General features: G+C 43.3%; 4 protein-coding genes across 10 annotated transcripts; all 4 read right to left on the bottom strand.

Moving 5' to 3' along the window:
* Nucleotides 1-125: 125 nt before the first annotated feature.
* Nucleotides 126-6,472, bottom strand: slc35d2 (solute carrier family 35 member D2). Its single transcript, XM_026999725.2, has 12 exons — nucleotides 5,917-6,472; nucleotides 5,318-5,351; nucleotides 5,145-5,231; nucleotides 4,980-5,047; nucleotides 4,271-4,342; nucleotides 3,713-3,781; nucleotides 3,493-3,595; nucleotides 3,112-3,204; nucleotides 2,951-3,018; nucleotides 2,779-2,857; nucleotides 2,342-2,424; nucleotides 126-2,233 (listed from the first exon to the last, which is right to left on the bottom strand). Exons 1-12 carry the CDS (start codon nucleotides 6,096-6,098, stop codon nucleotides 2,089-2,091), a joined length of 1,083 nt encoding a protein of 360 aa, XP_026855526.2. The 5' UTR covers nucleotides 6,099-6,472; the 3' UTR covers nucleotides 126-2,088.
* Nucleotides 6,473-10,955: 4,483 nt separating this feature from the next.
* On the bottom strand, nucleotides 10,956-14,665 carry LOC113571018 (oxytocin-neurophysin 1-like). Its single transcript, XM_026999769.2, has 3 exons — nucleotides 13,386-14,665; nucleotides 11,431-11,635; nucleotides 10,956-11,271 (listed from the first exon to the last, which is right to left on the bottom strand). The coding sequence occupies exons 1-3, from the start codon at nucleotides 13,557-13,559 to the stop codon at nucleotides 11,132-11,134; spliced, it is 519 nt and encodes a 172-aa protein (XP_026855570.2). The 5' UTR covers nucleotides 13,560-14,665; the 3' UTR covers nucleotides 10,956-11,131.
* Nucleotides 14,666-14,765: 100 nt separating this feature from the next.
* ubox5 (U-box domain containing 5) lies at nucleotides 14,766-19,290 on the bottom strand. 7 transcript variants are annotated; one of them, XM_026999768.2, is made up of 6 exons: nucleotides 18,839-19,281; nucleotides 18,670-18,741; nucleotides 16,853-18,185; nucleotides 16,623-16,751; nucleotides 16,235-16,390; nucleotides 14,766-15,693 (listed from the first exon to the last, which is right to left on the bottom strand). In XM_026999768.2, exons 2-6 carry the CDS (start codon nucleotides 18,721-18,723, stop codon nucleotides 15,665-15,667), a joined length of 1,701 nt encoding a protein of 566 aa, XP_026855569.2. In that variant the 5' UTR covers nucleotides 18,724-18,741; nucleotides 18,839-19,281; the 3' UTR covers nucleotides 14,766-15,664. The 7 variants fall into 7 exon arrangements, with proteins under 7 accessions (XP_026855569.2, XP_035377911.1, XP_026855567.2 ...); XM_035522018.1 differs by having other exon boundaries at nucleotides 14,766-16,390; nucleotides 18,839-18,890; nucleotides 19,247-19,262; XM_026999766.2 differs by having other exon boundaries at nucleotides 14,766-16,390; nucleotides 18,839-18,893; nucleotides 19,247-19,261.
* A 1,005-nt stretch (nucleotides 19,291-20,295) lies between these two features.
* On the bottom strand, nucleotides 20,296-27,465 carry lzts3b (leucine zipper, putative tumor suppressor family member 3b). The gene is made up of 6 exons (XM_035522092.1): nucleotides 27,418-27,465; nucleotides 25,316-25,906; nucleotides 24,370-24,921; nucleotides 23,406-23,726; nucleotides 21,800-22,030; nucleotides 20,296-21,619 (listed from the first exon to the last, which is right to left on the bottom strand). Exons 2-6 carry the CDS (start codon nucleotides 25,808-25,810, stop codon nucleotides 20,963-20,965), a joined length of 2,256 nt encoding a protein of 751 aa, XP_035377985.1. The 5' UTR covers nucleotides 25,811-25,906; nucleotides 27,418-27,465; the 3' UTR covers nucleotides 20,296-20,962.
* Between the last annotated feature and the right edge of the window lie 428 nt (nucleotides 27,466-27,893).

The following is a 27,893-nucleotide window of genomic DNA, read 5'->3' as shown; positions in this document are numbered from 1 at the left end:
CCATAGTTAATCCTTAGTGTTAGTACTGCTGGTTTTCATTAAATACCATAAATGACTGAATGCACAAGCGTTTTGGTACTCACATTTTATAAATCTAAAAAAAAAATTGCTCTAACATTGTCTTTCTTAAATATACTATGCACACTTAAGTGGTCTACAACCATTAAATGTTAAAGGAAACAAGGTATATGTGATTATCATACTCACAGTTTATCCGAGTCTTAATTAAGATATTGAAACCTTTTGCTTTAGCTTAGACGGAAATGTTTATTAAAGAATTCTGTCCCAAGAACAGACAGACCGAGAGAAAATATATATATTAAAATATATATTGGTTACATTTCTGTACCAACTAAATGTAATGGTGGGTGCAAAAGGCTTAATATAATCACAAAATATTCACTTTAGTCTATATTAAAGTCATAGTCAAGTATTTTTAACAGATTTCCAAAGATGCATTCAGACCTCTAAACCTCATAATGGTCTGACCTACTCCTGCCCACTCCTTCGATCTTCCTGTTGAGAAACTGCATGATCAATGCCACATCTAGAAACAACTTTAAACCTTTTGTTAGCTTCCTGATGCATGGAATAATGCAAAAAAACAGCTGACCAAGAAAATAAACAGCAGTAGCCAGTTACTTGTGGTCCTGTAAAAAAGGAGGCACTACATAAAAAGTACTGTAATTACTACGTGGTTTATCTGGCATGGATATTCAGTACATACACTCAAATGAAAGCTGATTATTTTAACTTATGCAAGAACCATGTGTACAACCATGTTCTTGTTTGTTCAAACAATTTCTTGTAGTGTCACTAAGGGTGTTGACAGTGTCTTGCTCAAAATCACTTGTGTATAATAATACTTAGGTTTCAAATTTAATGGAGAATAATTGTAGTTAAATGGAGTAAAAATGCATCATTATTCACTCTTCATATTAGTAAAGAGGTACCATAAAGCATGGAGAAGCTCTATCCTGCTAATATTTTTTCATGTATACTGACTTGGAACATTTAATAAACCAAATTTTTCTAATACACATTGCAGAAGATTTTGTTCACACAGACACTCTTGTTTTTTGATTGGGTAACCATGTCATGTTTGAAGACTATTTGTATAAAGTTCAGCACGGCTGATCTTGCCACACCACAACTCTCAAGCTTTTGCTACACTACCATCAAATGGCACATTCCACAGAGACTGTATGGGAAATTTTTTGAGGCATAGGCATGCTAGAATTGTGCAAATGTACTGGTAGACACAAGTTATAAGTGGTTCAGACATGTACAAACCACATACAGCAGTTCTTCAGAGATAAACACCGTATGAAGTAATGGTTTGTGTCTAATGAAACAGCTTGAGTTTTAATATATCGTTAGAAAGATCATTTTCACAGTTGTCAGATCCAGTCTGACCAATGGCATGAAATATTACAATCCAGATGAATCTAACAACATTTAAGGGGATGGATACTTCTGCAAGGCAATGTATAAATTAAGCTGGACGTAGTCATGTTGCGATTATCCTGTGCAAAATCCTGACAGGAGCCCTGCTAAGGCTTGGCACTGTGATACATGGCCACACTGCCCACTGAGGGTATATACAGTGATAAATTTGCCTTCTTTTAAAATTAATTTGTCATTTAGCAGTTCAGGTGTTATTAACAGACTGTCCAGGGTACGTCCTTCGGTTGCAGTGGCTGATAGGTGACGTCACATGTTGCCCTTCTTAAGAAAAGTTCGGTTTTAGCCTATACAGTGATTTAACAAATTACATTTTTGGACAAAAACTACAGAGTACTTAGCCTTAATATATTAATTCTCAAAATCTCATTCACCTGCAATTTTGTAGGACCAAAGCAGTTTATATTGCTCTTTTACAACTACTCGGTGAACTTATGGGCATTTGTTGACTCTAACAAGGCATTGTTGTATGAACTGACCTTAAGATAAATGTACAAATAAGAATTCTTGCTTGGAGCCCATTTTCTCATTTCAAATACGACGTGCTAGAGTATGCAGCCAAACGTCCATGACTGTGGCCTCAGTGACAGCTATACGGTCTCCAGCGGTAGACGCAATAGGAGGTTACTGGATCTCAGCTTTAGCTCTAGCTAGGTCATCTCCTACCACAGGAGCCCCCAGTTTGGTCTCCTCTTGGTTCACGGCTCGTGAAGAAGGACTCTTTCTGGTGTTGAACGTCAGGTACGAGTACAACAATCCACCAGATATGCTGAAGGGTTGTGGGGGAGAAGATAAAAAACCAAACAATAGAAAAAGTGAAAACTTAAAATACGCAGTAATATCTGGATTTTATAGTGTTTAAATGAAGGAGTCTTACCAGATGTTTAGCCCGACAAAGTTTGGCCATGAGAATAGATAATCTCCTCCAATGAACATGCCAATGTAGGCTACAGCAACATTCTATAGAAAGCAATGATAATTAATAAAATAGTTGGTACTGACCCAAACCTGGGAAGCAAATAAGCAAATGTTGACTCCTTAACAAATCTTTCTATTGCACGACAAATTTGGGAATACAAGTGTTAGCACAAATGCACCTCTTCAGAAGCCCAAAATGCCTGAAATCATTCAGAAATGCACAGCTCAAACTCAAACCCATTCTTGTCTTAAAAGGTTTCTATGAATAATATCGTTTCCTGTAACTAGCATACAGAGGTGGGAAGGGAGGTTGTCTGGGTTAGTGTCTGTAAAAAAAAAAAAAATTCAAAAAGTGTAGGAAGATTAAAGAAAAAATGCGGGAAAAAATAAGCTAACCTTAATAGCCCCAATAACTGTAGTGGTTAGGGCACTGTTGTAATAACTGCACAGAATAATGGAGTACATCAGAATGAACCTGTGACAACAAAAAGCAAACAATTAAGTGATTATGGGACTTGATTTTCTACACGATTTCATTTATAAAACATCAAAGTGAGACGTGCCTTACCCCATGACACAAGACATCAGAAAATATAAAACGAAGCTCAGTGACAGCCATCCTTCAAAGGCAACGGCCTACAAGGAAAACATACTGAATGCAGTGTTTCATTTTATGACACTAACTCTTGGACAGTTATTTATGAACTGCTTATTCATGTGATCATTCACCTTTTCTAAATCTCCAGTAAAGGCACTTGCCAAAATAGTCGGTATAATGATGATGAACGCGTTGTAGAACAGAACTCCATACTTGCCCAGGCCCTTTTCAGAACATCACCACAGAAAAACAAAACAAAACAACACCATGTTTTTTGCATGGTGAAAAGTCCCTAGGGAGTAGGTTATTATCACAACCGAAACAGTCGGTTTCATTTGCTGTACAGCAATGTTGCGTGTTTTATATAGAAATAAAGTTTTTTACAGTGTTTGTCATCATTTTTGCACAACACTAAAATGATTTACAAACATCGGAGTTATAGCAAAAGATGCTGTGGAGAAACAAGGACTATAATTGTAGCTCTTAAATGGCGAGTCATATTAGGCGCATACCTCGACTCCCAGTTTCTTCTTTGTGTACACACCACTAGCAGCTGTGAATACATCGTTGAGTAGAACAAAAGCATATCCCTCTGCATCAAACGCGAGGTCAGAGCTATGTCAGTCAAGCCAAAAATAGACAATTATGTTTCTCATTATGCTTCTGAGATGAGATACATGGTTAGCATGATAATCTGTGAATATTTAATGCCACCACCATGGATTACTATACCTTGCAGCGATTACAGCCCCGAACAAAATGGCCAATACACTGAACACCAGCTGAGGTGAAAATGCCTTTCTGAAAGATTAACCTTTAGTTCAGTTGATATATATAGCCTACAGGCTTAAAAAAAAAAAAAAAAAAAACAGTTCTTGACAGATTCTTGTTCAAAGATAAAAGGCTAAAATGCAACAAAGTAAACATTTTTCAAGGTTCTTAGCAGTCTAAGTAGCTATGACAGTCAATGCAAACACAGAAATGAGAAAGAATTTCCTGAAGCTTTGTTAAAAGCTTGACAGTAGTAAAAAGGCTTCACATCCACCACCAGAAGGCTAAATGTTTGCAGCAGTTCATAGCAGTCCAAAGAAACAGAAATAACTTTCAAAGTTCTGGTCTCCCTTTTACAGCAATACATGCAATAACAGTTCCAACATTGTTGGTTTGGAGAACAGCTTCACGACTAGAAGAACTGTTCCTTGATGTTTTGCTTAAAGAACTGGAATTGAAATGGTTCTGATAGACTTTCACCGGTTCTACCCGGAGAAAAAAAAAGAACGCGACACGTACCTTAATATTTTTGACTCCATAATCATTGTGAGTAGGATAGAGAACTTTCGGAGCACAGTGAACATGGGTAAGCTGTAAAATACAGAGGTACATGTGTGTCAATTCTAGGTAAACAGAAGCAAAAACAAGACATCATCCTCTGAAGGAAAGCTGCTATACCACACATGTATGTGACCGTGTTAAAATGACTTTGGTCATCTTTTAGATAACATTTAAGTTAACAAAAGTAGGTAATCACATGACCCCTTACCTAACAAATGATATTTTCTCACCCGAATGAAAGAGTTATGCCTGACTTCAGAGGCTGAGCAGAATACCTCAATCTTTGACCAATCTATCACTCTGCTTGACAGAAATGTTAAACCTCTCCATCGTCCCACTAACTTCTCTTACTGCATTCTTTAACAAAACACATCTCCACGTAGTGGCATACAGAGAGAGCACTTTAGCGCCAAAGAGATCAGGATGTCATTTAAAGCGTACATCTGACACCAAAGAGAGTTCCCCTGAAACACTTTGAGAGAGTAACAATGGTGAAAATATATGATCTATGAGCATCTTTGGCCAGTTTTTCAATTTATTCTCGTGACTGGATAAAAGCCTGAAATCTTGAAATTTGACTGGCTGTTTATATGGTGTGTGTCCATGCAATGGTTTATGTTTATATTTCATGTTTATGTCAATGGTTTCTTACATGCAAAATATATACCTTAATTTCTTTGTGCCTCCAAGACCTGTTACATGATTTCCCACATAGAGTAATGGCAAAGGGAAAATCTGTGGGAAGTAACACGGTAGTACAAAATCAGTTATTTCAAGACCCAAAGGGAAACAGCTGTTATGTGTAATAATATATATATATATAAACATTAACCTTTCTGGGTAAGTTTCTGTCAAAGTCCTGAAAAGTCACTGCTTTGCATATTTTGGCTAAATAGAGAATGATGATTGTGAATGCCATCTGGGGAAGAAAAGTAATATTTAAATGACTAGCACTAGTTTGAACCATTTAGAGAATTCATAACCAAAAGTGCAATCAAAACTGACCTGTCCAATTCCAAGGAACATGTATGAGGGAAATCTATATAAAGACAATACTGTTAATATTTAACCCTCATCACCCTATTTATTGGATGTATTTATCATTGTCATATAGCACCTGGCCTATGTACAATTAGACACTTTTTAAGGACTCCATGCGCAGTTTATGTTAGCCATCTTCCAACTCTTCATGATCAGTCCATTTCTGACCAGGGAGCCTCTGCTGACTGACTCTCAACTCAGGCACACAATCACACAGGTGTCACAGGTACACAGTCACACAGGTAACACAGTCACCCAGATGACTCAGGACTTGGGCAAACACAGGGCAAACAACAGACTACACCGCAACATACCGTAGGTCTGGGCTACCCAATACAGTGGTTAGTGGGTAGCGTTAGACGAGGCAGACCTTTCTAATAAATGAGTAGTGTCAAAATGAACATGGAACAAAGCATCAGTGGATGAATATGTACACAACAATCTTTGGCGAAAGTCTAATCCGATAACCTAATGCTTACATATATATTAGGCTAGAAAAGAGGAACGTCTCTTCTGCGGAAGCGATAGCCCGCCCTTGACCGGGGCAGAAGTAAGAGACTTACCGGTAGTTCGTTAAAACGGTCTTGTTCACCACGATGATAAGAAAGGAGCTGAGAGCGTAGAAAGCGGCGGAAAGGAACTTCACAAAGTGTCCGTTTCTCGAAGCGGGAGTAAGTGAAAAACAAGGCGACGGCGGCGACGGAGACGACGACGGCAGACAAGTAAGAGAAGAGGCTTTGGACATTTCTCCTGGTGGCTTATTACTTAAGCTCTCACTTGTCAACCTAATTTTGCCGTGCAGAGTGAAACATTTCGCAAATACCGCACTACTGAAAAGTACCGCAATCCATTCTCTATGTACCTACTCTAAAACTATTTCAAAAGCTTTTCCGACGGTAAACCCCGGTACAGGTGAGCTTTGCCGGCCAGGCAGTGAACTAGGTTGACACACTGAGGGATCCAGCATCCAGCCACTAGATGGCAGCCTAGTGCCTTTTCAAATGTACAAGTCTTTTAGTGTGCTGACTTAGGAAGATCCAGATATGTAAAATACCCATTACAGACATCGGTTACCGAAATTAAATAAAAGCTAAAAATGATAAATAAAGAGATGATACTGAAAATAATCCTCCAGTTTAATAAAAAAACGCGTTTGGTCTAATGAACAAAACCAACGGCCTTAAGTCACATAGTGTCCATTTATATTAATATTGCTTTTAAAAATATACAGATAACAAAGTCAGTATACAATGTGTGGAAAGGTTGACTTTAAAGCATTGACAAAAGTAATAACATGACCTGACCTGTTCTTGCTCTTCTTCTATAATTACCTCATTTCTGTTTGGGGAAAGTAGGTTTTAAGAACATACAATGCCTATTACACACTACTATGTAGAATTTAACGGTGGCTTGTCCAGTATTACCTGTTCTAATAACAGAAGACAGACGTTACATGAGCAGCTCCTTTCATTTTATTTTTATTCATTTAAAATATATATTTTATTGTTGTTTTTTGTTTGTTTGTTTTTAGTTATGTACAAAATCTTAGTCTGTGAGGTCTTGCCTGACATGTACTAAGTAAGACTTAAAAGTAAGACTTAAAGGCAATTATCAGAAGCTTAATTTATATAACGACCTTTAACAACCATCGGTGAGGCATCAAATTAAAATCAGAGTAGTTTTTATGAAAATTCATTAAGACAGGAATTAAAGTATATGCTGTGCAGTAGAAAACATTACATGCACAGAGCACCCCATTTAACAGCAAAAATTAATCTGATAGTATGCGGAAGGGATGCGTCACATTACATTATAACTGCTTTTGTTTTTGGGTGGGGTTTCTGCCCCGTCTGGATATTTTCTTTCTATGTATCTGGTCCAAAGCATATTGAAACTTAGGATCTATGCAGTATTTCTTGCTTCTCAAATATAGTCTGGAAAAGGAGCAAAAAAGGGAATATTATTACAAACTGCATCTGGGGAATCAGATCAACTTAAAGAAAAGAAAACAAGGTTGTGATTTTAAAGGTAACAAAAAATTGTTCATATGAGAAATCCCGCACTCACATCACTGCTGGAATATCGCAGGCTCCTTTATCTGTTTGAATCTGATATCTTCCACGGGATCTTAGTATGTAGCGAGGAACGTACTTGGACGTTTTCACACAGCAATGTGGCATGTATCCTATTAGGAAACATGATTCACCATCACCGTGGCAATTAGCATTCTAGTCTCCCCTGTGACACCACATGTAAGCAAGTAACCAGGTATAAAGCATGAAGCAGTGCCATCTTTTGAGAACTCGGATTGATTTATAATGTTAATTTATTGTGTAATGCCTTTGGGCAAGGCATATCAAGATCAGTGATCAGTTAGTAAAGTGGACGGCAACACACTTCCACTGAAAGCAGTTTCACAGAGCACTCATTTAATTACCTTGAATACCCTTTGTGAAAAATACCCAGTTAGCAGCATAAAAGATTCAGAAATCCTTCAAGACCGAGTACACTGACAAAAAAAGTAATATCGCAACAAATATCAGCAATACGTTGTTTTTCCCTTTCCTTACCCTGAGTGGCAGGAAAGATGATGGCACACACGAGAAGAAGTGCCAGAGCGGCAGCTCTGAGCTCCATGACGACGATGAGAACGAAAGCGTGCAGACGCAGATAAAACCACTATTATATACGCACCTGCACACCTGGTAATGCCCCATGTGTTGGCCCCTGTCTTGTCGAAGCGTATTACAAGCACAGTAGACAGCTGTGAATTAGTAGCAAAATATGTTGGAAGGCTCTCCCCAGGAAAGGTACTGAAAGCATGTATTTGCAAGTTTGTACTAAACATTTCTTAAATAAAGGAAGTGGCTCAAAATGTTTGCTCTACCATGAGTGTAAATGTATTTATTGTATTTAATATGTTTAAAGGCTGAGATATATGACATCACTGGCAATGTGAAAAAAGCATGTTATAATGCTATAGTAATTAATCAGAGAACTGCATATTAATTACAACAACATAAGACAGCTCTGTACCTCTGTGGGTGAAAAATACTAGAGGGGGTTTGGTAACTTCTGGATCAGGGCTACCTTTCAGGGATATTCAGGGCTATCATTAAGTGGGGATATACTAGGCAATAATGAAGCCTTAAGGTAGTTCATTACCTTAAAATAATCACTTATTATTGTTAATATTTCTGTTCTGGTTCCAGTAGTGTTATTTAGGTGATTAGAGTTCTACAGCACTTCATTAGCTTTAAAATGGAGGCTGCTTATGGCCAACATCTCTCTCAAAGGAGACTTAGGCAGAAAGTGTACTTCTTTTAGTTTAGATGTGTCAGTAGGATCAGAAACAAAAGACTGAAAATCAAAAACCACTTCATGGGAACTGATAATGGTAGTGTATATTTGTTGATTTAGTTGAGAGTATTTAAAACTTTTGGATCTGCATGACTGAATGTGAAAAACTACTTTTAGGAATTTCTGCATCAGGCTTGACAACAATATGTAATTATATGATTACTCAATATTCAGTGTTTTACACCAGGTTTTAAACAAATAAAGCAATCAGGAGCATGGGTGTAATAGGTGAATCAGTGCAGTGATAGTCAAGCAGCAACTGGTATTAACTCATGCATGATTACTTTTATAAAGGAGACAGCCGTGGCAGCGATTCAATGTCAACAGCAGTTAGTCTTGTTTTGGGAGTGATGAGTGGCATTCAATGAGAAAGAACCACAAGTCAAATACCAAAGAAAGCAGTTAGAGAAGAGTAAGGGGTGCACCAGAAAAATACTGCAGAGAGCATACACTTACTGATGATGACATAATTAAGAGTTCTTTATGGGTTCAGAAGCGCCTTCTCATCATCACGGAGAGGGACGTGAGCAGAGTGTTTAAAAGGGTGAATACCAGGAAGGTGGTGGGACCAGACGGTATCTGCGGGAGGGTCCTCAAAGCCTGCGCAGATCAGCTAGCCCCGGTATTCACCGACATCTTCAATCTCTCCCTGATGCTCGGGATCGTCCCGTCCAGCTTCAAGCGATCCACCATCGTCCCCGTCCCGAAGAAACCTCGACCCTCCGGCCTCGATGACTGCCGCCCTGTCGCCCTCACATCGGTCGTGATGAAGTGCTTTGAAAAGCTAGTCAGAGACTTCATCACATCTTCACTGCCAGCCTCCATGGACCCACTGCAGTTTGCATACTGCCACAACCGCTCCACTGATGATGCAATTGCACATCTGCTCCACACCACACTGACCCACTTTGACAAAGGGAGGGGTAATTATGTTAAAATGCTGTTTGTCGACTACAGTTCAGCATTTAACACTATCATTCCCTCCCTACTCACTACTAAGTTGGGAGATCTAGGACTGCATACATCCCTCTGCGACTGGATCTCCAACTTCCTAACAGACAGACCACAATCAGTACGGGTGGGCAACTGTGCCTCATCCACCCTCACCCTCAGCACTGGAGCTCCTCAGGGTTGTGTCCTAAGCCCCCTGCTCTACTCACTGCACACCTACGACTGCACAGCCACTTCCAGCTCCACCATCATTGTCAAGTTTGCTGACGACACCATTGTCATGGGCCTGATCTCGGACAACGATGAGAGGGCCTACCTGGAGGAGATTAAACACCTGGAAAACTGGTGCCAGGAAAATAATCTCCTCCTAAACGTCAGTAAGACAAAGGAGCTGATCGTGGATTGCAGCAAGGAGCAGGAGTGGCACTGTGAGGATCAGTGGAACCACGGTGGAGAGAGTAGATAGTTTCAGGTACCTTGGTGTTCACATCTCGCAGGACCTGTCCTGGTCCCGCCATACCAACTCCCTGGCAAAGAAGGCTCGTCAACGTCTTTACCACCTCAGACACCTAAGAGACTTCAGACTGCCCTCCAAGGTACCGTGGAACTTCTACACCTGCACTATCGAGAGCATCCTCACGGGGAACATCACAGTCTGGTTTGGGAATAGCACCAAGCAGGACAGACAAGCACTCCAAAGGGTAATGCGTTCAGCAGAGCGCATCACTCACACGGAACTTCCTGACCTGCAGACCATCTACTACAAGCAGTGCCAGACTAAGGCCAGGAGGATTGTGAAGGACCCCACCCATCCCAACAATAGGCTCTTCTCTCTGTTGAGGTCAGGGAAGCGCTTTCGCTCCCTGAAGACCAAGACAGAGAGACTAAAGAGGAGCTTCTTCCCACAGGCCATTCGGGCCCTGAATCAGGGAAACTGATAAACTGTGGGGACCACCACCACCATGTAACATAACTGTATATATATTCAATTACCACCATGTAACATAAAAACTGTAAATATGTCATTTTACAAAATGGATCTGTACATTCTGTACATTGTGTACATACATATATACACAACCATATACATTGTACATTGTGTACATAAACATAATATACATATATTGTACATGCATTGTTAATATATTTTTGTACATATATAGAATATATATTTCTCTATGCACCCGTTTTCTGTTTCCTCAGTTTGGACAGAGCACTCTCAACCATTTCACTGCGAGTTATACTGTGCATGACTATGTATGTGACAAATAAACCAAACTTGAAACTTGAAGACATGTTACAGCAAGAAAGTCTTTATTTACTACATATTTACACACTGGATCTGCAGTTCATCATGTTTTAACACATCATAAATAATGGGAAAGTAACACAGACCTGAATATTTAGAGAGTGAGTCTGTGTAACTGTAAAGTTGAGGCAGGCAAAGGATTAGAAACATCTGAAATCTCAAATCTGCCTTTGCCCTCTACTGGCCAGGTTGAAGAGACGCAACAGCATCTCCCTGGTTGAGGTGCTGCTCAGCCTTACTTCAGCAGGATGGTGAAGCCTGCTTTCTTCTGAACAGTTTGAATTGAGGACACACATCTCTGCAAAAGATAGTAATGCCAAAAGCTGATCAAACCTGAACAAAGACATATGTACAAACCCAGAAACCAACCATGAACCAGTCATGTCAGTAACCGATGTACTGTGTGTAATATGAAAGGTTTATACAAACTGAATTATCATTTTACAGGGTGTCATACCTAGATCACAGCAGACTCCTGGTGCAGCGCAGTGGCCCCCCTCAGATCCACAGGGTCTCCCTCCACTCTCGCAGGGGCTGGGCAAGATGTTCTCCTCCATGCAGCCGGCTGCCTCTGGAGAGCCCACGTAGCAGCCCAGATCTGCTACGCAGCAAATACTGGGGCCAAAGCAGCGACCCCTTTCCCCAGGACCACAGGGCATGCACTTCAGAAGGAAGATTATTTTGAACCAAAACACATTACATTATGCATGCATTAAAGTAATATCACATTCCCAGATCTTGAAGATCAAAGCAGAGATCAACGGACCTGGATGGAATCACTCTTATACCCGTACGTCCAAATAGCAGAATGGAATTAATTAGGGCTTTAATGATATACTATTGCTTAGTTATGACTGATATTGTAACCACATACATTTTTAGTATATATGTAGTATGTAACTACAATAGTTTTTTAGTAGTTTCAATATTTCCAAAAATACAAAACTACCAACTTACTTTTCCATTAAGCAGTATGAGGGCTTAATCACCAAAACTAACTTGCTGCATTCTATCCAGTTTAAGGTGACTTGTATTTTTTTAATTAATATCAGTACTAAGTAATACATTTGATACCAATTCCTATAAGCTTCAAAAGCATCTCTCTTCCTACACCGTCCTACTAAGCATCATCATAGCGTCTACCTTCATTTAAAACTGAAGGACCTTCTGCAACACGTGTTACACGAGGGACTCCATGATTGGCTGCATCACTACATCATCTCATTACATATGCTAAAATCATCTCATTACATATGCTAAAATGTTTCTGTAGCAATAATGAGCAAGTCCTTTCTTACCTCATCATTCAAGAGTAATGCTTCAGCAATAGTTTTAAAGCAATACTGTAAAAAGTACCTTAAAGTATCATCTTAAAAGCTTTTAACAAATCCTTTCTAGAGCCTGTATAATATTGAACATCGCTATTTGAACAACTTGGCATTATTTTCATGTGTAAAGCACGCGCCTAACTATAAACTAGAGGCTATTTTAGGCAGTTACCTAAAATGCAACTAATAGAACGACTGATAGAACGACTGATAGAACCGATATAACAACTAATAGAACGACTAATAGAACTACTGATAGAACGACTGATAGAACTGATATAATAACTAATAGAACGACTGATATAACAACTAATAAAACGACTAATAGAACTACTGATAGAACGACTAATAGAACTACTGATAGAACGACTGATAGAACTGATATAACAACGAATAGAACGACTAATAAAACTACTGATAGAACGACTGATAGAACTGATATAACAACTAATAGAACGACTAATAGAACTACTGATAGAACGACTGATAGAACTGATATAACAGCTAATAGAACGACAGATAGAACTGATATAACAACTAATAGAACGACTAATAGAACTACTGATAGAACGACTGATAGAACTGATATAACAGCTAATAGAACGACAGATAGAACTGATATAACAACTAATAGAACGACTGATAGAACGACTAATAGAACTACTGATAGAACGACTGATAGAACTGATATAAAAGCTAATAGAACGACTAATAGAACTACTGATAGAACTGATATAACAACTAATAGAACGACTAATAGCACTACTGATAGAACGACTGATAGAACGACTGATAGAACCGATATAACAACTAATAGAACGACTAATAGAACTGATATAACAACTAATAGAACGACTAATAGAACTACTGATAGAACTGATATAACAACTAATAGAACGACTAATAGAACTACTGATAGAACTGATATAACAACTAATAGAACTACTGATAGAACTACTGATAGAACTGATATAACAACTAATAGAACGACTAATAGAACTACTGATAGAACTACTGATAGAACTGATATAACAACTAATAGAACGACTAATAGAACTACTGATAGAACTACCAGAATACTTACCCGTCTTATTCCTATGTGTGGAAGCGCGCGCTTCCCTCCGCGCGGGCAGTTCTGGATGTAACAAGCTGGAGAGAGCGACGAGAGCGCGAGGAGGCAGAGGACGCGCGCTGGGAGCGAAGAGCGGCACATCGCGCTTCCCTTCCGTCCGTGTGCAGCCCCGGTTCCGTTTCGCATGAAGCGGTGTGAGCATGCTTTTATACCCGCGCCGTCGGGACGTTTAACGGAGCTGCTCCCGCCCACCTCGCTGGATTCTGGTAAGGTTCACTATGTTAGTCCATTAACACAGTGGACGCTCTGCTGGCTCGGTTTCACAACCTAGTGGTACAGTAGAGCTCAAAACCAAGATGAAGCCAAATGATATTAACTATCACAGTCACACAACCCAACAGCCTACGCTCGCGTTTTGGTCACTTCTCGTGGTTATTTCATGTCAAGTGTCCATTTCTTCTTTATTTCAAAGTAAAGGTAATTTGAAGACGATTGGTGTAACTATTAATGTTTACAGAACTAGAGACAAACATGACATTATGTTATTCTGTCGCTTTTGTGGTTTTCGGAAGAGATTCGAGTGAGAGGAAATAAAAACAAATTATATATATAAATTAAAACTGCTAACCACACAGCCAACGCGCACAGGCGTAACTCATCTTTTCTCAGGATTACTCACCATGACACCATAAGACGTAAATACATCACATTCTCACATGGAAAGATTTAGATGGAAAATGACAGTAGTTTTTGTGTTAAAAGAAAACTATGGTGGTGGAGCGGAATGGGAAGCTGCCGTGAAGGGGTTAATGTTAGTGGACTGTAAAAGATGTGAACGGAGAGAGGTCAGACTATCAGAATCACATACACCTTATTCATCTGCACAACATGCAGCTAGGCGGAAAACAACGGAAATGCCCGTTTGGCATTCAAAACAGCGGGAACACTAATTTGGGATATTTTAAAATAATTCGGCGACATGCAGGGTGACAGGCAAAAAAAAAAAATAGAATAAAGCATAAAGAAAGTTTTATGCAGAGTTAAAAAAACCCTTTTATAGCATTTTATATTTCAGTTTTGTTCTTTCTTGCACTATTTGATATCTGTGTTCACATAAGATGAAATGGTTTCGAAGTCCACATTTTATAATACAGTCTATGTGACATCACGCTGTTTCGACACAGATGAACTATGAAGACTGATACCATGAGGCATGTTCACACCTATCAGTTCACAGTAACATATAAAGGATGCATAGTTAACTAAGGGCCATACATATATATGTTTGATAGGTAAAATTAAACTGCAAATTACATTTATACCATTTGGCAGAATGACTGTCTCTCAAGATAATGAAGCATAATCCACATGAACAATAGACCACGACACATCTGAGAACTGAACACCATTTATCAAGTCATGTGCAGCTACATTTCCCACGGCTTTGGTAGTGGCCATTTCTAACTATGATTGTTTAAATCTTTTTAAACTGATATCATGTCCTTTCCAACAACAAGTAGCGAAATTGAGCGATGCTACCCGATACATGCTACTCCATTTAAACGAGACGCTCCAATTACTGATAATAGGCTAGTAAGCTTAATGTTTTTACAAAACACATTTAAACTTTTTGGAGAGCCAAGTTTTGTTTGTGCTGGGCGAGATGCCCAGCACCATTTATAAAATTCAAAGTGATATTAAAAAATAAATTCAGACATATCAGATTAAGATTTAATTTTTACATACTGACCTCACTGAAGGGAGCCAAAAGAATTTGCTTCAGCGTTTTGCTATTTATTATAAGTAATATTCATTCAAGTAGTTTTCTCTCAGTGACTTCACTATTTTCACTGGAGAAACTATCGTGGCTATCACAACATAACAGGACTGGCACAATCTGCCAAGTCTCAAAAGATAATTAAATGGAAATCAGATACTGATTTATATGTACACATTACATTAAAGGGAGAAATAGGATTATCTTTTGAGACTTGGCAGACTGTCAGTCCTGTTGCCTTGTGACAGCTGCGATAGCTTTTGCTGATGCAAGTCAAATCAGAAATACCAAAAAAGTAAATTTTTGATTCTTTTGTAACCCATGAACTAAGCAGGATTAATAAAAATGAGACTGGACAGTTTTACATCTGTGCACAATAATAACTGACTGCAAGCACGTTAGTGAATTTAGTTGATTGTACAGTGTACAGTCTGATACTGATCATTTCACCTGTGTCCTCAGTGGTCAGTATAGACACATCTTTCCTCTTGAAGGCAACAGTACTGCGTTTCCTTCAGGATGTCCATGCTGTCTTTGTGGCCACTAAAAGAGAGCCAGGAAATGTCTAACTGTCATTCGGGCGTTAAGGACCACCTTTCATTCTCACACAAAAGGTCTTCATCCTTGGGTCCCTCCATGCTAAGTCACTGTGCCTGCACATCAATCCATGCTACAATGATTCCACAAGCACGAGTCCGGCCCCAAAGGTTCTTTGTCAACAATGACTCATATTAAGGGCATAAATAATTATCACAATTTAAAAAAAATTTTTTTTACATGAATAAAAAGAAGCTAAATGAAGAGAGGAACTGTGATTAACAGTATGTCTAGAATGTTTCTGAGCAATTTTCACAAAACTGCAAAATTTTGTTCCTAGAAAACTTTTACTGCAGACCACAAAACAAAATCATTCATTTTTAGTTACAACTTCATGTTGTCAATGTCACCGTGGGTTATGTTTTTAACCATTCATTGCAAATAGACATCTGCTTGATATCTCATAACGAGAACATTATTCTTGATCGACAGGACAATGTTTAATGGTGCACTCGTGTGATTGTGTTGGGTAGAGCACACGCTTTACATGTAGGGCAAGTGACTGGGAGTCTCTGCGATTGGCGAGGGAGTTTGAGGTCCAAGCACGGTCGACACAGCAGGTGACCGCAGGGCAAAGAGTAAGTCAGTGGGCCCATGGAAAACACAGTCAAGGAGCACGAGCATGAACTACAGCTGCTTGGTCCTGGAGAAGAAACAGAGCCATAAACAGAAACAAGGACATTAGTAAGCAAGATCGGAGATTTCTACAGACATAGTTTGATTTATTAAATGCTTAAGATTCCTTTTCCAATACAAATAAATAATTTTTATCCAGTTTTGCAGAAAAAAAGGAACCGATTTCCTGTGACACTATTGTGGTAATGATAGTAATGTCTCCCACACAAATGTCCCATTTTTCTGCTTTTAAGTAGTACCAGCTGTGGTGTCTGACTCCGGTGGGCTTTGTGAAGTATATGTTGGTAATCCATACAGGGCAGAGCTCAGTGCCTGGTCTAAACTGTCTGACAGGCGTTGCTCGTGAGAGGCTTGGCTGGAGTCCGTTTCTGAAAGGAAAGAGGAAATAAATCAGACCTGCAGAATATGGAAGGCATCAGAAGATATTACGACTTAGATGAGGCATTACGAGTCTGTGTGTAGCACCAACCCGTGGGGAGAGTGAGGCTTGCATCTGTTCTTGGCATTTTGTTGGAAAGGGGTGAATAAGCAGCTGATTTAGATTTAGTTGAGGAAAGGGTTGATTGATATTTCCTTTTGATGGAGTGTGCAATGTTCTCCTTTCTGATATTGTGAGTTTCAAATACAGACCCCAAAATGAACCCTTTCCTCTCAACACAACTTCTGAACTGAACCTTAGGATTACCTAGTCTGCTAAGGTTTTTATCTTTATTGATAACATGTTTTGGTTGCTGCTCAGTGTTCTTATAACCTTTTGAGTGAACCTGCAAGTTCTCCATCTCACTTGGTCCAGCTTGTGAGCTTTGGACACTAATAGAGTCTATCGAGCAAGTAGGTGTTTCAGGTTTTGATATAATGACAAGTCTAGAAGGTTGGGGTTTGTTCAGTAGACCATTTCTGCCCATGACTCCAGAGCACCCAGTTTTCAGCCTCAGACTGTCGATACGGCTTTTAAGGTGCGGGTTAGGGAGTGGTTTTGAGTCTTTCGTAAATGGAACACCAGTGAAAGGGTCATTTGGCAAACGTCCCCAAGTGGCTTCCTGTTTCTGGTACTCCTCCAAGGTGCTGCTATCCACAACCACACCACTAGGCAAGATCATAGGCAGGACCATGAGCTCCAGGGTCAGAGGGTCCAGGAATTCCTCTGGGACAGTCATTTCTGAGGGGGCAGGGTCTGACCTAGGTGATATGTTTGAGACAGAGACAGGCAGAGGCAATGGGAAAGCAGAAGGCTCGGGTTTCAAGCTGTCTAAATGTGCCTTCCGAATCTTCTCCACTTCTGAAGTAGGACAGCACCGGGCAGGGACTCCCCACACCGCCAAAGACTTGATGCCCAGTGCAGAGGCTGCCCCACCGCAAGGTACAGAGATCCGGAGCTGGCCCACTGAACATAGCGACTCTGGTCCCCGGCTCCACAGTTCTTGCTGTTTTCCGTAGGCTGCGGGTTCGGGCGGGGGTGCATGGAAGGGAGCTCGATGGTGAAAATTGGAATGTCTAAAACACACAAGCACCTCCTCCCTCATTTCACAGCGTCCCACAAGCTTGAACCGTCCATCTTCTTCACATTCTGTTTTAGCATGAAAATCAGGACAAGTAAGGAGCTCAAGCCTCCTGGGGGAGCTGCCCTTGTCCATGCCGCAGGGCCACAGCTCTACATCCACACGGCAGAGCTCAACCCTCACTTGGAAATGCAGGGTCACATGTAGTGGAGGTCGGAGGAAGTACTCAAGCCTAAAACCCCGCCGTCGAGCCACTGGATCCCCAGATAAGAGATTTGAAACATCACAGCCATCCGCACTTAGCTGTAAGCAGAGCGGAAGAAGCAAGAAGCAGGCATGAAGACCTTTGACACCAATGATGCAAAGACGTGCATCTCACAGCACGTTTTAAAGAACATCATAAGGAACATCAAACACACATCCTTCCTGTCTCCTACTCTGTTGCAAAGAAACAAATATGAAAAGATGACCTCAGTTGAGAAGTCCTTTACAATATGGACTTTAATAGGATCTCAATAGAGGGAACATAATTGATATCTGACAGAACTGAAAAAAGATGTGTCTATCAAAAGAGACTCCAAATGTGGACAAACTGTGGCAGACCACGTTTATCTGCCTGATACGACAGAGATTTACAGTTACAGTATTTAGATGCTCTTTTCTAGAGCGACTTACAAAAGGCCTTTGCTGTCATCTCAGATAATTAATTCTAGCCAGTACAACAGAGTCCAAGATACCACTGAGTGAGATGGTAAGGTTTAATAACTGCAGAGTGACATAAATCTACCTTGTTGCAGTGTGCAGTAGTCTGAAAGGAGGGCAAGCAGAGGTTCACAACCATCGTTACCCCACACGGCAGCTGAAAACGTTGAGACATGAACATGTGTTTGGTGTCAAACATGCCAAGTCTACACTGACTTCAAGCCACCAACTGACAGATGAGTACTTTCACATACCTAAAAACACAGCTAGCTAGCTTCTGTTGATCCCAACACTGTCGAAAATGAGCTGCTTAAAACAACATGAGTATGATACAGCTGCAGCATGTCGACATATTCAAAAACCGAAATAAAACATAACATACGTTTCCGATATATCTAACTGGCGTACTATACTTTGAAAGTTATAGTTGGTTGTGAGCACGTAGCTAGTTTAAGATGTGAAGTTAAAACACAGCACCGTTGCTAGCTAGCAGGCTAAGTATCCTAGCCAGCTAGCTACTTACAACTACAAAACACACCGACCCCGGCAGTTATCATGAGACAAACAGGCTGAGCCCTAAGATGGACCTAAGCATGCTGTTTACTGAAACCTACCACCTAGCTCAAGTGTGCAGACATGAACTCGAACAACAAAAGCCAAACCTGTGGGGAAACGCTCGTAGGAGCGTCTCACTTCTTCCAACTGAAATAGACAGCAGGCTTTCACTGCCAATGCTGCCCCCTAGTGTTGGGTAGTTTTGGGTAGAATTAATGTTGGGTAGACGTAGTGTTGGGTAGATCTAGTGTTGGGCGGTGTTGGGTAGACCTAGTGTTGGATTGAAGTGGGCAGTGTTGGGTATACCTAGTTTTGGGTAGTATTGGGTATAATGTTGGGTAGACCTAGTGTTGGGTGGTATTGGGTAGACCTGGTGTTAGGTAGACCTAGTATTGAGTGGTGTTTGGTAGACCTAGTGTTTGGTAGTGCTGAGTAGACCTAGTGTTGGGCAGAGCTAGTGTTGGGTAGCCGTAGTGTTGGGTAGACCGTCACTAAACCTTTTAGTCTCGCTTGTCATACACATGATGCATTATTCTTCATGTTAGTATAATACAAACATCAGCATGGGCTGTTATTGATTTATTCGTGTTTTTATTTAGGATTTTTGCTTGGGTATGCTTTTCATCAAGCCATTACACTAACATAAATACAAACATAAAAATGAGTATAAAAACAGTTAGCATTTGCGCTCTAAAACAACAACATAATTACATTTATAACAACAACATCAAAAGGAACATGGTTTTGGATATGGTTGTTGTATTGTATCATAGAAGAGATCAAATGGCCGGCCTATACTGTATGTACCATACAGTACATACATGAGAAAGTAATGCAATAGAATGGTCTGCCTCATCAATCCACAATCATTAGAACAATGCAGTAATAATAATGATCGTCTTCTCAAAATATTCACATGGAGTATCTTGGTATATTAACATGTTTACATAAATAGCATTGATCAACAGCCAAATCCATAGCCAGTCTTTCAACAACACAGAACGTCACATGGGTACATAGCAGCAAGTCTGTCCCTCTCTCAGAGAGGGTAACGTCTGTCACCCAGACTGTCTGTCTCTGTCTCTGTCTCTGTCTCTGTCTGCTTACTGCCTCTCACCACATACTCACCCCCCCCCCCCCCCGCCATTGCTCTCAAATAAGTATATTTTTAATCATAAGATGATGATTTTAAAAAAACATCAACTTATAGAATAAATGAAAGCAAATTTTTCAGAGTGCCTTCCAATTTCCTAACCAAACAAAGCCAAAAAGAAAATGTTTTTGTTTTTTTCAAGTACTGCTGTCTGCGAGAGGGATCCCTCCCAACACTCTTTGATGACCCCTAGTGATCATTTTTAGTCACTGCAGCCAATGTGCAGTGATGGGGAACCAGGTTCCCCAGTATCCCTGAAACATCATTGAAGCACACCGGTGCCTTTCTTGTAATTACTCTATGCTTATTCCAGATACCTTCTCCATCTTAAAAATTAATTTCTACTCAAATATTTTCTCAACTCATTCCTTCTTCTTGGTTCATTGATCCCTTGAGATAGTTAGAGGATGTCAGTGTACATGTGTGGGTGCATGTGTTTTGTGACAGCGTGAGACTTTGTCTCTCTGTTGGAGTGGCTCCTTCATCTTTCCAGCACATTGATTTATAACTGCATGTTCTGTTGTTCCCTCAAAGTAGCAAGTCTGCTAATCTGGGCCCCTAAGTGGAAATTTGGGACTTGTAAGTGATTTCGAATAAATCATTTTCAGCAACCTGTGTAGAGGGCAATAAGTCGATTGTCTCTGTATCAAGTCAGCGCACGGCGGCGGCACTAAATCTCCGTGGACTCAATTCTCTCGAGGCGCGAGGGCCCAGGCCACGGCGGAGCCAACTGGTTAAGAGGGGGCGACTTGGGGTCGTCGTCCGCGGCTGGCGTGAGTGTGACGGCGATGGGCGTGGGCGGGCTGCCCGGCGGCGGAGAGCCGGCCGAGGTGACGAGTTTGGCTCCTAGCTGACCCACGCGCTCCTCCAGCGCCTGGTTCCGCTGCAGCGTCTCCACGTAGCTGAGCTGCAGGCGTGCCTGGTACTTGAGCACGCGCTGCTTCTCGTCCTGCCAGGTGTGGCGCTCCTGGGCGAAGGTGAGGGCCTGCAGCTCGCGCTGCTGCCGCTCCAGCCGCAGTTCACCCTGCAGCCTCTCCAGCTGCTGCTGCAGCTCGCCCGCCTCCCGCCGCTGCGCCTTGGCCTCGTCGCTCTGCAGGCTCAGCAGGGGGTCGGCGGACGCGCCCAGCGGGCACGCCGGCACCGGGCCCTCCGGGGTGCGCGGCGAACGCAGGCCGCCCCACGGCAGGCTGCCGCCGCCGCCGCTTCCGCTACAACCACCCGGGCCTCCCGTCGCCCGCTCGCCGGCGTAGCTCAGCTCGCCCAGGGCTCGCTTCAGCCCCAGGACCTCGGCCTCGAACACGACTAGTCTGTCCCGGAGGACTGACACCTTCCAGGCAGAGGCAGAGAGAGAGCAAGAGCAGTTGTCAGATTAAAGCAAGTCATTGCAACAAAACTCCTAGATCAATTCCATCTGACCACAAAAAGTGCATTTTACTCCAATACAGATCACAAAGTTGGTCGACGGGTTATTGGCGGCCTACATGTGTGTTTGGAAGCGAACGCGCACCTCTGCCAGCGTCTTTTTCAGTTCTCCCTCACACCTCTCCAGCTCACGGCTCTTGCTGCTGTAGGAGTCCTTCAGGCCGAGCATGGCCTCCTCCCTCTGCCTCAGCTGGGCGTTGAGCTCTTTGAGCCGGCTCCTCAGGGCCACCATGTCCCCGGCCCGCTGGGTGACCTCGTTCTGGCTGTCCCTCAACTGCTGCTTCAGCAGAGAGATCTCTCCCGCCTTCTGACACACCTGTCGGCCACGAGACAAGGTCACGCTAACCACGCTAATCACAAATGCAGTGCTTGAGTGAAAGACACCCCTGGAATACTAAAATATATTTCTATATACTGAGCCCACTGTTAGACTAATGTTTCTTTCTGGCTCGTCAATGATAAAACAGATAAAAGACATTAGATTAAACAGATTTTTTTGGAGGGATGATTTGTAAAAGTAATACTCTACAAACACAGTATGTCATATCTCAATACTACAATTTTTAAAAGCTTGCAATACTATTTTAATGTTTACAAATATTTTAAATTGTCTTTGTGACACGTTCCTTCAGTTGAACTCAAAAGACTTATCAGGACTAGTCTGCGGTTGAATATCCACTGGGGGAATCGAAACAAAAGCATTCTAACTTCAGTGTCTGAAGTTATATTTTATTATTGCATCAAATGAAAGGAGAAAATAGAATTTTCAGAAACGTTCTCATTTTAATATAAACGTACAAATAAACCCACCCATCTAATTTAGGTCTGCTAATGTAATACTGCAAAGACAATTGTCTAAAAGGTTTTTCAATCTCTGTTCCATTTTTCGCTAATTTACAAGATCACCTTGCGGCTTGTGAGCCTAGTCAAAGCTCCTCTGAACGGCTGCTGCTGCTAACAACAGATTATTTTTCCTTACAACCACAACTGGCCTGCTGGCGACAGTCCTGGCTACACTTACTACACTGATATTGCAAAGTTGTTGCTGAAGTACTGGAGGATGAAATCAGGCATTAGCATGGCAAGTAAAGAAGGCATTTGAAAAGGAACCCTTTATAATAAGAGGAAGCTGATGGATTGTTTTTAGCTGTTTTTCAGACTAACTTGGCTTGGTCTCTTTGAGATTTCTTAGCAGTTAGACTGCAGCTGAGCACGTCAAAGCAAATTAGCTAATTGAGATGTCCAATGTTCCCCGATTTGTGTCCTTTAGTTTGAAAACACATCATCTTCATCTTTGTCATCTTCATCATCATCTACTGCTCATAAAATATCATTTTGGTTGTTGCATAAATGTAGCAAAATATAAATTCTTACTGTGAAATGTAGTGGCTTGAAAGGAAAAAAAAAAATTTCAAAACCAGAAATACTCGATAAGCACTTCAAGACAGTACTTGAGTACATGTACTGAGTCCACCACTGACCATATTGTGTACATTTGGTCTGCGTGATGTGACGCCACACCTGTGAGACAGTTGTACCATATACATTGCGTCACTGATACAAAATGTTCTTCAGGAGTCCCTGTGCCATTTGCTTCCTGGTATTTATCACCTCGGCCAAAATCGCTACAAATGATATTTTGGCGAGGGGACCCAGAGCCACCAATCCCACGCCTCCTCTCGGCCCCTCACCTCCCACTTGGTCTCCTCCAGACGGGGCAGGAGGTCAGCCTGCTCCTTGCGGTAGTCCAGGCACATGCGCTCCAGCTTGTCACGCTGGGCGAGCAGCGCGCCGATCTCCTCCTGCAGGCGGCCCTTGTCCTGCTGCAGCCGGGCCACCTGGGCTTGCAGGGCCTGCTGGGAGCGCTGGGCGCGCCGCGACACCTGCTGCAGCCGCCCGGCGTAGTTCTGACGCAGCTCCTCCATCTCATGCTCCCACACGCGCTGCTTCTCGTCGAAGACCTGTGCGATGGCCGCCTCGCTCTGGTCCAGGTTACGACGCATGTGGAGGACCTGAGCACACACACGAGTGGTGGAGGCCCGGGGTTAGAGGTTAGGTGGTGGCAGAATTTGGGATGAGCTGTGTAGGGGCCAAGGTGAGTAATTACACGACTACTCGTGTTGGAGTTTCACTTGGCCTGTGTGCTGAGAATAATTTTTTTTTCTGCTTGAGTGAATTTTTCAAACAGTAAAATCCCCTTTACACTCAGCAAATACAGATCTCTAGTTACATATTCTAAAATTTGCATGAGTCTTTTTGCCTGTTCTATATAGATTTAAATGTACCTAGTAGACTGTCTCTGCCTCATCATAAACAGACATCGTACACATGACTAACTGCACAGGTAGGTAGGTTGGACAAAGAAGGCAATGAAAATACCAGTTTATTCTGAATTCAGCTCTTACTCAGAAGTAACTTGTTTCTGAAGTTGCTTTCATGAGGAATATTCTGTATTCTGACTCATATTCAAGAAAGCTACATCAAAGTTATGCTAAAATATTGTGCTAAAAAGATCAAAGTATGTTAGAGGATAGAAGTTCTACGTAAAGTGTGTCTGGGAATGAGTAAGGCAGTGTCATGTAGTCCTTGTATAGGCTGCCTCAGGTCTCCCAACATCTCTGTTATGTAATGGAAAACACCAGCACCAACACTCACCTCCTGCTCCTTCTCCCACAGCCTGTCCTCCAAGTCCTGAATGACGTCATCAGAGGAGGGCGAGGGGCGAACGGCAGCAGGCGTGTCTCCCAGGTGACAGAGCCTATGATAGGAGGAGGAGCTCTTCCCAGAGGATGAGCGTCCACTGTCAGAAGCGCTCAGACCGTTCTGGTAGTTGGGTCTTTCCAGTTTGTCCAGTGGGGCGGCTGCCATGCCCAGTCTGTTAATATGACTGGTGGAGGCACTTAGGGGACCCAGGGCTGTAGGACGCCCGTATGCCGAACCTGGGCCCGCGTAGGTGGGCAGGCTGGTGAGCGAGTTCCTGCCTGAGTCTGACATGCCCCCCTGGCCGCCGTTTGCCCCCGTCCGCTCCCTTTCGGGACTGTCCTGCTCACTAAGTGACTGAGGAGCGTCCGAGCCTGCAGCACCCACTGCGGTTCGCCCCCCCACCCCACCGCCGCCCCCAGCATGTCCCACCAGGTTCTGCATGGAGTGGAAGCTCTTTGGCACGACGGGTTTGAAGGCAGAAGGCCGCACAACTGCAGAGTTGTTCTGAGGATAAGTGTGGGGAGACATAAAAGAGAAATTAACTCACAAGAACATGAAAACTTCAAACTGTTTGTATGAAAGTTGAGATTACAAGATGAATGCACAGGTCATATTCCAGCTTCATTTGCACAAGGCCACTTATTGCTTTGTATGGAAAGCTACAGAATTACAGAAGGCTTGCAGTAATGTTTCTACAGAGCCTTGAGAGAAGAGTGAGACTAGTTTAGATTTGGGTTTGAAGTACAGTGACTCCGCCTACTTTAGTGCTATAACCAATCAGAAGGAAAACAAGGAAGCTGTAAAGGACGTAGTACCTAGTTCTGTGTTGCATGACCTTTCCTTACTTTATGTTACTTTTGATAAAATCACGACATCATACCGTGCAGCTCTTGCGTACCTGTTCCAGTTTCCCAGACACAGGCAGGATTTCGGGCGGCGTGCGGCCACCTGCCCTTGTGCTGCTCCTTTCTCTGGCCTTTCCGGGAGCCTTGCCCTCGGCAACCTTCTCTCCCCTGTACGACGCTGGGTTCCCGCAGACGTCCACGCCCACCGCGCCCGGCGCCCTGGGCGCCTCCCTGCGAGCCGGCCCGCTGCCCTCTGGCCGGTCGCTGGCGGACGGCACCCTCTCGAGGTTGGAGGCGGCGGCCGTGGTGGAGTCGGCACCGGCTAGCCGGGGTCGGTCCGTCGCCATGCTGCAGCTCCCCCCCCGGTCGACGCTGGAGCCCGTGCCCTCGGAGGCTGACGGTGGCGGCAGCAGGTGCTCGGCGCCGAAGCCGCGATCGGAAGGCCCGCGCCGGGACAGGGGCGGGCCACGGGGTAGCGTGGTCCGCGTGCCCACGCTCTTCATGGCGAACTCCTGTTCGCCGGCCACCCCGCTGCCTACGCTACCCATGGTGGGGAGCCAGAGGCTGGCCTCTCACTCAGCGCTGCAGGCCCTGGCATGAGCCACTGTAGTCAGGGTGGTACCACCAGCTAGTGGGCACGTACACTACAGAGAGAGAGAGAGAGAGATCACACACATGCACGTAGCTCCCTGAAAAGCTAGGTAAGAGTTCATGTGTGACGCTGCCCTCTTGACAGATCACACTGATGTTCATACACATTCTAGAAGTGTCAAAACATCTCCGATGAGGACGCGAGGTACGAGCTGCCGGGTTTCGTGATGTGATGCACCACGCTTTCCTGCAGGGGGCCCTTACGCCGACACATGCCTCACTGGCATTACCTCATCACTTCTCTCAGATGAAAACTCTCACGTACACACACACACACACACACACACACAGACCCATACGCACACCAGTGAAACAAGCAAGTTTCTGTGTATAATGGGACTCAACTCTGGTAATTAAATTCACGTAGATTCACACAGAAATAATCAGTCTATCCACAGGACGAATGCAAAACAGACTTGCAGACAGCACAGTACCAGCACAGTAATGCTCTAATCGTCACTGTCAAGACTACAGGTCTACCTCAACCTGTACTCACATGCTTACGATATTATGACTCTGGGCTCTCAGCTGAGTGTGCACAAAACACATGCGATGTGGTCTTGAGCTAGTCCCCTCTACCCTCCATAGTCCCAGCTGAACAGTCTTTACATCTACTTCTTCAGAGCTGTGACTATTCTGACTGATTTACTTCAACCTCTATGTTTTAAATCCACACTTTGGATTCTTACTGTGTCTTAAGCGGTGCGTACAAAGACCACACAACTGCACAGAGAATAGGTAGCACGTACATCACGGCAGATTCTCCAATACATAGTTACATAACATCTGCATCCACAGTGTCTCAGCGCCTTCTGAGACGCCACATCCCCGCGAGCACATCAAACCCAGGATCCTCTTACTGCTCTCGCATCTAATTCGCCGTGCTGCGGTGCTCCCTTCAATGTCTACTATGCAGTGCACACACCATGCACACCATTTTCTACACACAAGCGCGGCGCTTCACTCCAGACTCAGACCTCCGCTGACGTGCGAGCGTAACCTCACTTTTGTGTTTTTGAACAGAGGCACGGCCGCGGGTGCATAATAGCGAGCCCGCGTTCGCGCAGCACTACCGTGAAATATCACGAGAGACACGGAACGAGGAAACGTGCTCCTTTTTCGCCCCCTCTCCGCTCTTTTCAGCAGCATTACATAACGCACCGGATCCACCGCGATCCTGCGCGTCTTGAGCAGAATGATCCCGAGCCAAAGGAAGCGGCGGTCACTTCGCAGAGCGCGTGCATGCGGTGCCCGTTGTCCCTGCCCGGGTTTACTTCCACTCGGATGAGTCGCAGTAGCTTCGGTGCAGTCACAAACCCTTACCTGCACGTCCCTTCCTGTTATTCTTCACAACCATGTCGACAAACACCGAAATGCGGTTCGCAACCGTGCAATTTCGTGTAACAAAATAACGAACGGTATGTTACGTGCGAGCAACCCCCGTGCAAGGACTGTGCTGGTTCTACATCACGCGACGAATGCAACCGTCCGTCGCGGTACTTACTGCTTGCAGCACCACGGTCAGCGTCGCGCGACACACCGGGACGCCGCAGATAACGCCGCGCGTGCGGCCGCCACTCGCAGGTGTAGTGCAGTCAATCACAGAGGTGGCGGGGGTGGGCGGGGCGGGGGGCGGTGCGAACTGGACGGCGCCTGTTACCGACTTTGCCAGGGATGAAAGGATGGAAGGAGCAGCGGACGCGCGTGTCAGCCGGGCCACACACACCCACCCGTGCCCCGCCCCTGTGCCGCACGCGAGTAACGCCCCTCGCAGTCGCGGACGCACTTCGCACGCGCGTAGTGCTCCACCACGGCTGATTTGCAGCTGGCGAACGGAGGGGATTGTTAATCCTTAAGCGTCTCTACCAAAAAAAACAACAACAGCATGACAGTGGAGGTCAGTTGGAGCTATGCAACACCGTCAGCATGATTTCACAAAAGCTTAACACCAACTTCTAATTATAGAAATGGCCTGAAAAT

This window comes from Electrophorus electricus, chromosome 23 (genome assembly GCF_013358815.1).
Source record: "Electrophorus electricus isolate fEleEle1 chromosome 23, fEleEle1.pri, whole genome shotgun sequence".
NCBI classification, from domain to species: Eukaryota; Metazoa; Chordata; class Actinopteri; order Gymnotiformes; family Gymnotidae; genus Electrophorus; species Electrophorus electricus.
The sequence above is the reverse complement of the archived record's forward strand: the minus strand, read 5'-3'. Positions and strand labels throughout refer to the sequence as shown.

Excerpts from the sequence above, each read along its gene's own strand:
- slc35d2 (XM_026999725.2), bottom strand. The coding sequence starts at position 6,098 with ATGTCCAAAGCCTCTTCTCTTACTTGTCTGCCGTCGTCGTCTCCGTCG. Across the intron at positions 5,352-5,916 it reads ACCGTTTTAACGAACTACCG|ATTTCCCTCATACATGTTCC; the intron begins GTAAGTCTCTTA and ends GTCTTTATATAG. Across the intron at positions 3,596-3,712 it reads GGGGCTGTAATCGCTGCAAG|CTCTGACCTCGCGTTTGATG; the intron begins GTATAGTAATCC and ends TGACTGACATAG.
- LOC113571018 (XM_026999769.2), bottom strand. The coding sequence starts at position 13,559 with ATGCGAAACGGAACCGGGGCTGCACACGGACGGAAGGGAAGCGCGATG. Across the intron at positions 11,636-13,385 it reads CACACATAGGAATAAGACGG|TGCATGCCCTGTGGTCCTGG; the intron begins GTAAGTATTCTG and ends TTCCTTCTGAAG. Across the intron at positions 11,272-11,430 it reads AGGAGTCTGCTGTGATCTAG|AGATGTGTGTCCTCAATTCA; the intron begins GTATGACACCCT and ends TATCTTTTGCAG.
- ubox5 (XM_026999765.2), bottom strand. The coding sequence starts at position 18,723 with ATGGTTGTGAACCTCTGCTTGCCCTCCTTTCAGACTACTGCACACTGC. Across the intron at positions 18,186-18,669 it reads CTACTGCACACTGCAACAAG|CTAAGTGCGGATGGCTGTGA; the intron begins GTAGATTTATGT and ends CTCTGCTTACAG. Across the intron at positions 16,391-16,622 it reads GGAGTCAGACACCACAGCTG|GACCAAGCAGCTGTAGTTCA; the intron begins GTACTACTTAAA and ends TTTCTTCTCCAG.
- lzts3b (XM_035522092.1), bottom strand. The coding sequence starts at position 25,810 with ATGGGTAGCGTAGGCAGCGGGGTGGCCGGCGAACAGGAGTTCGCCATG. Across the intron at positions 23,727-24,369 it reads TGTGGGAGAAGGAGCAGGAG|GTCCTCCACATGCGTCGTAA; the intron begins GTGAGTGTTGGT and ends GTGTGTGCTCAG. Across the intron at positions 21,620-21,799 it reads TGAAAAAGACGCTGGCAGAG|GTGTCAGTCCTCCGGGACAG; the intron begins GTGCGCGTTCGC and ends TCTGCCTGGAAG.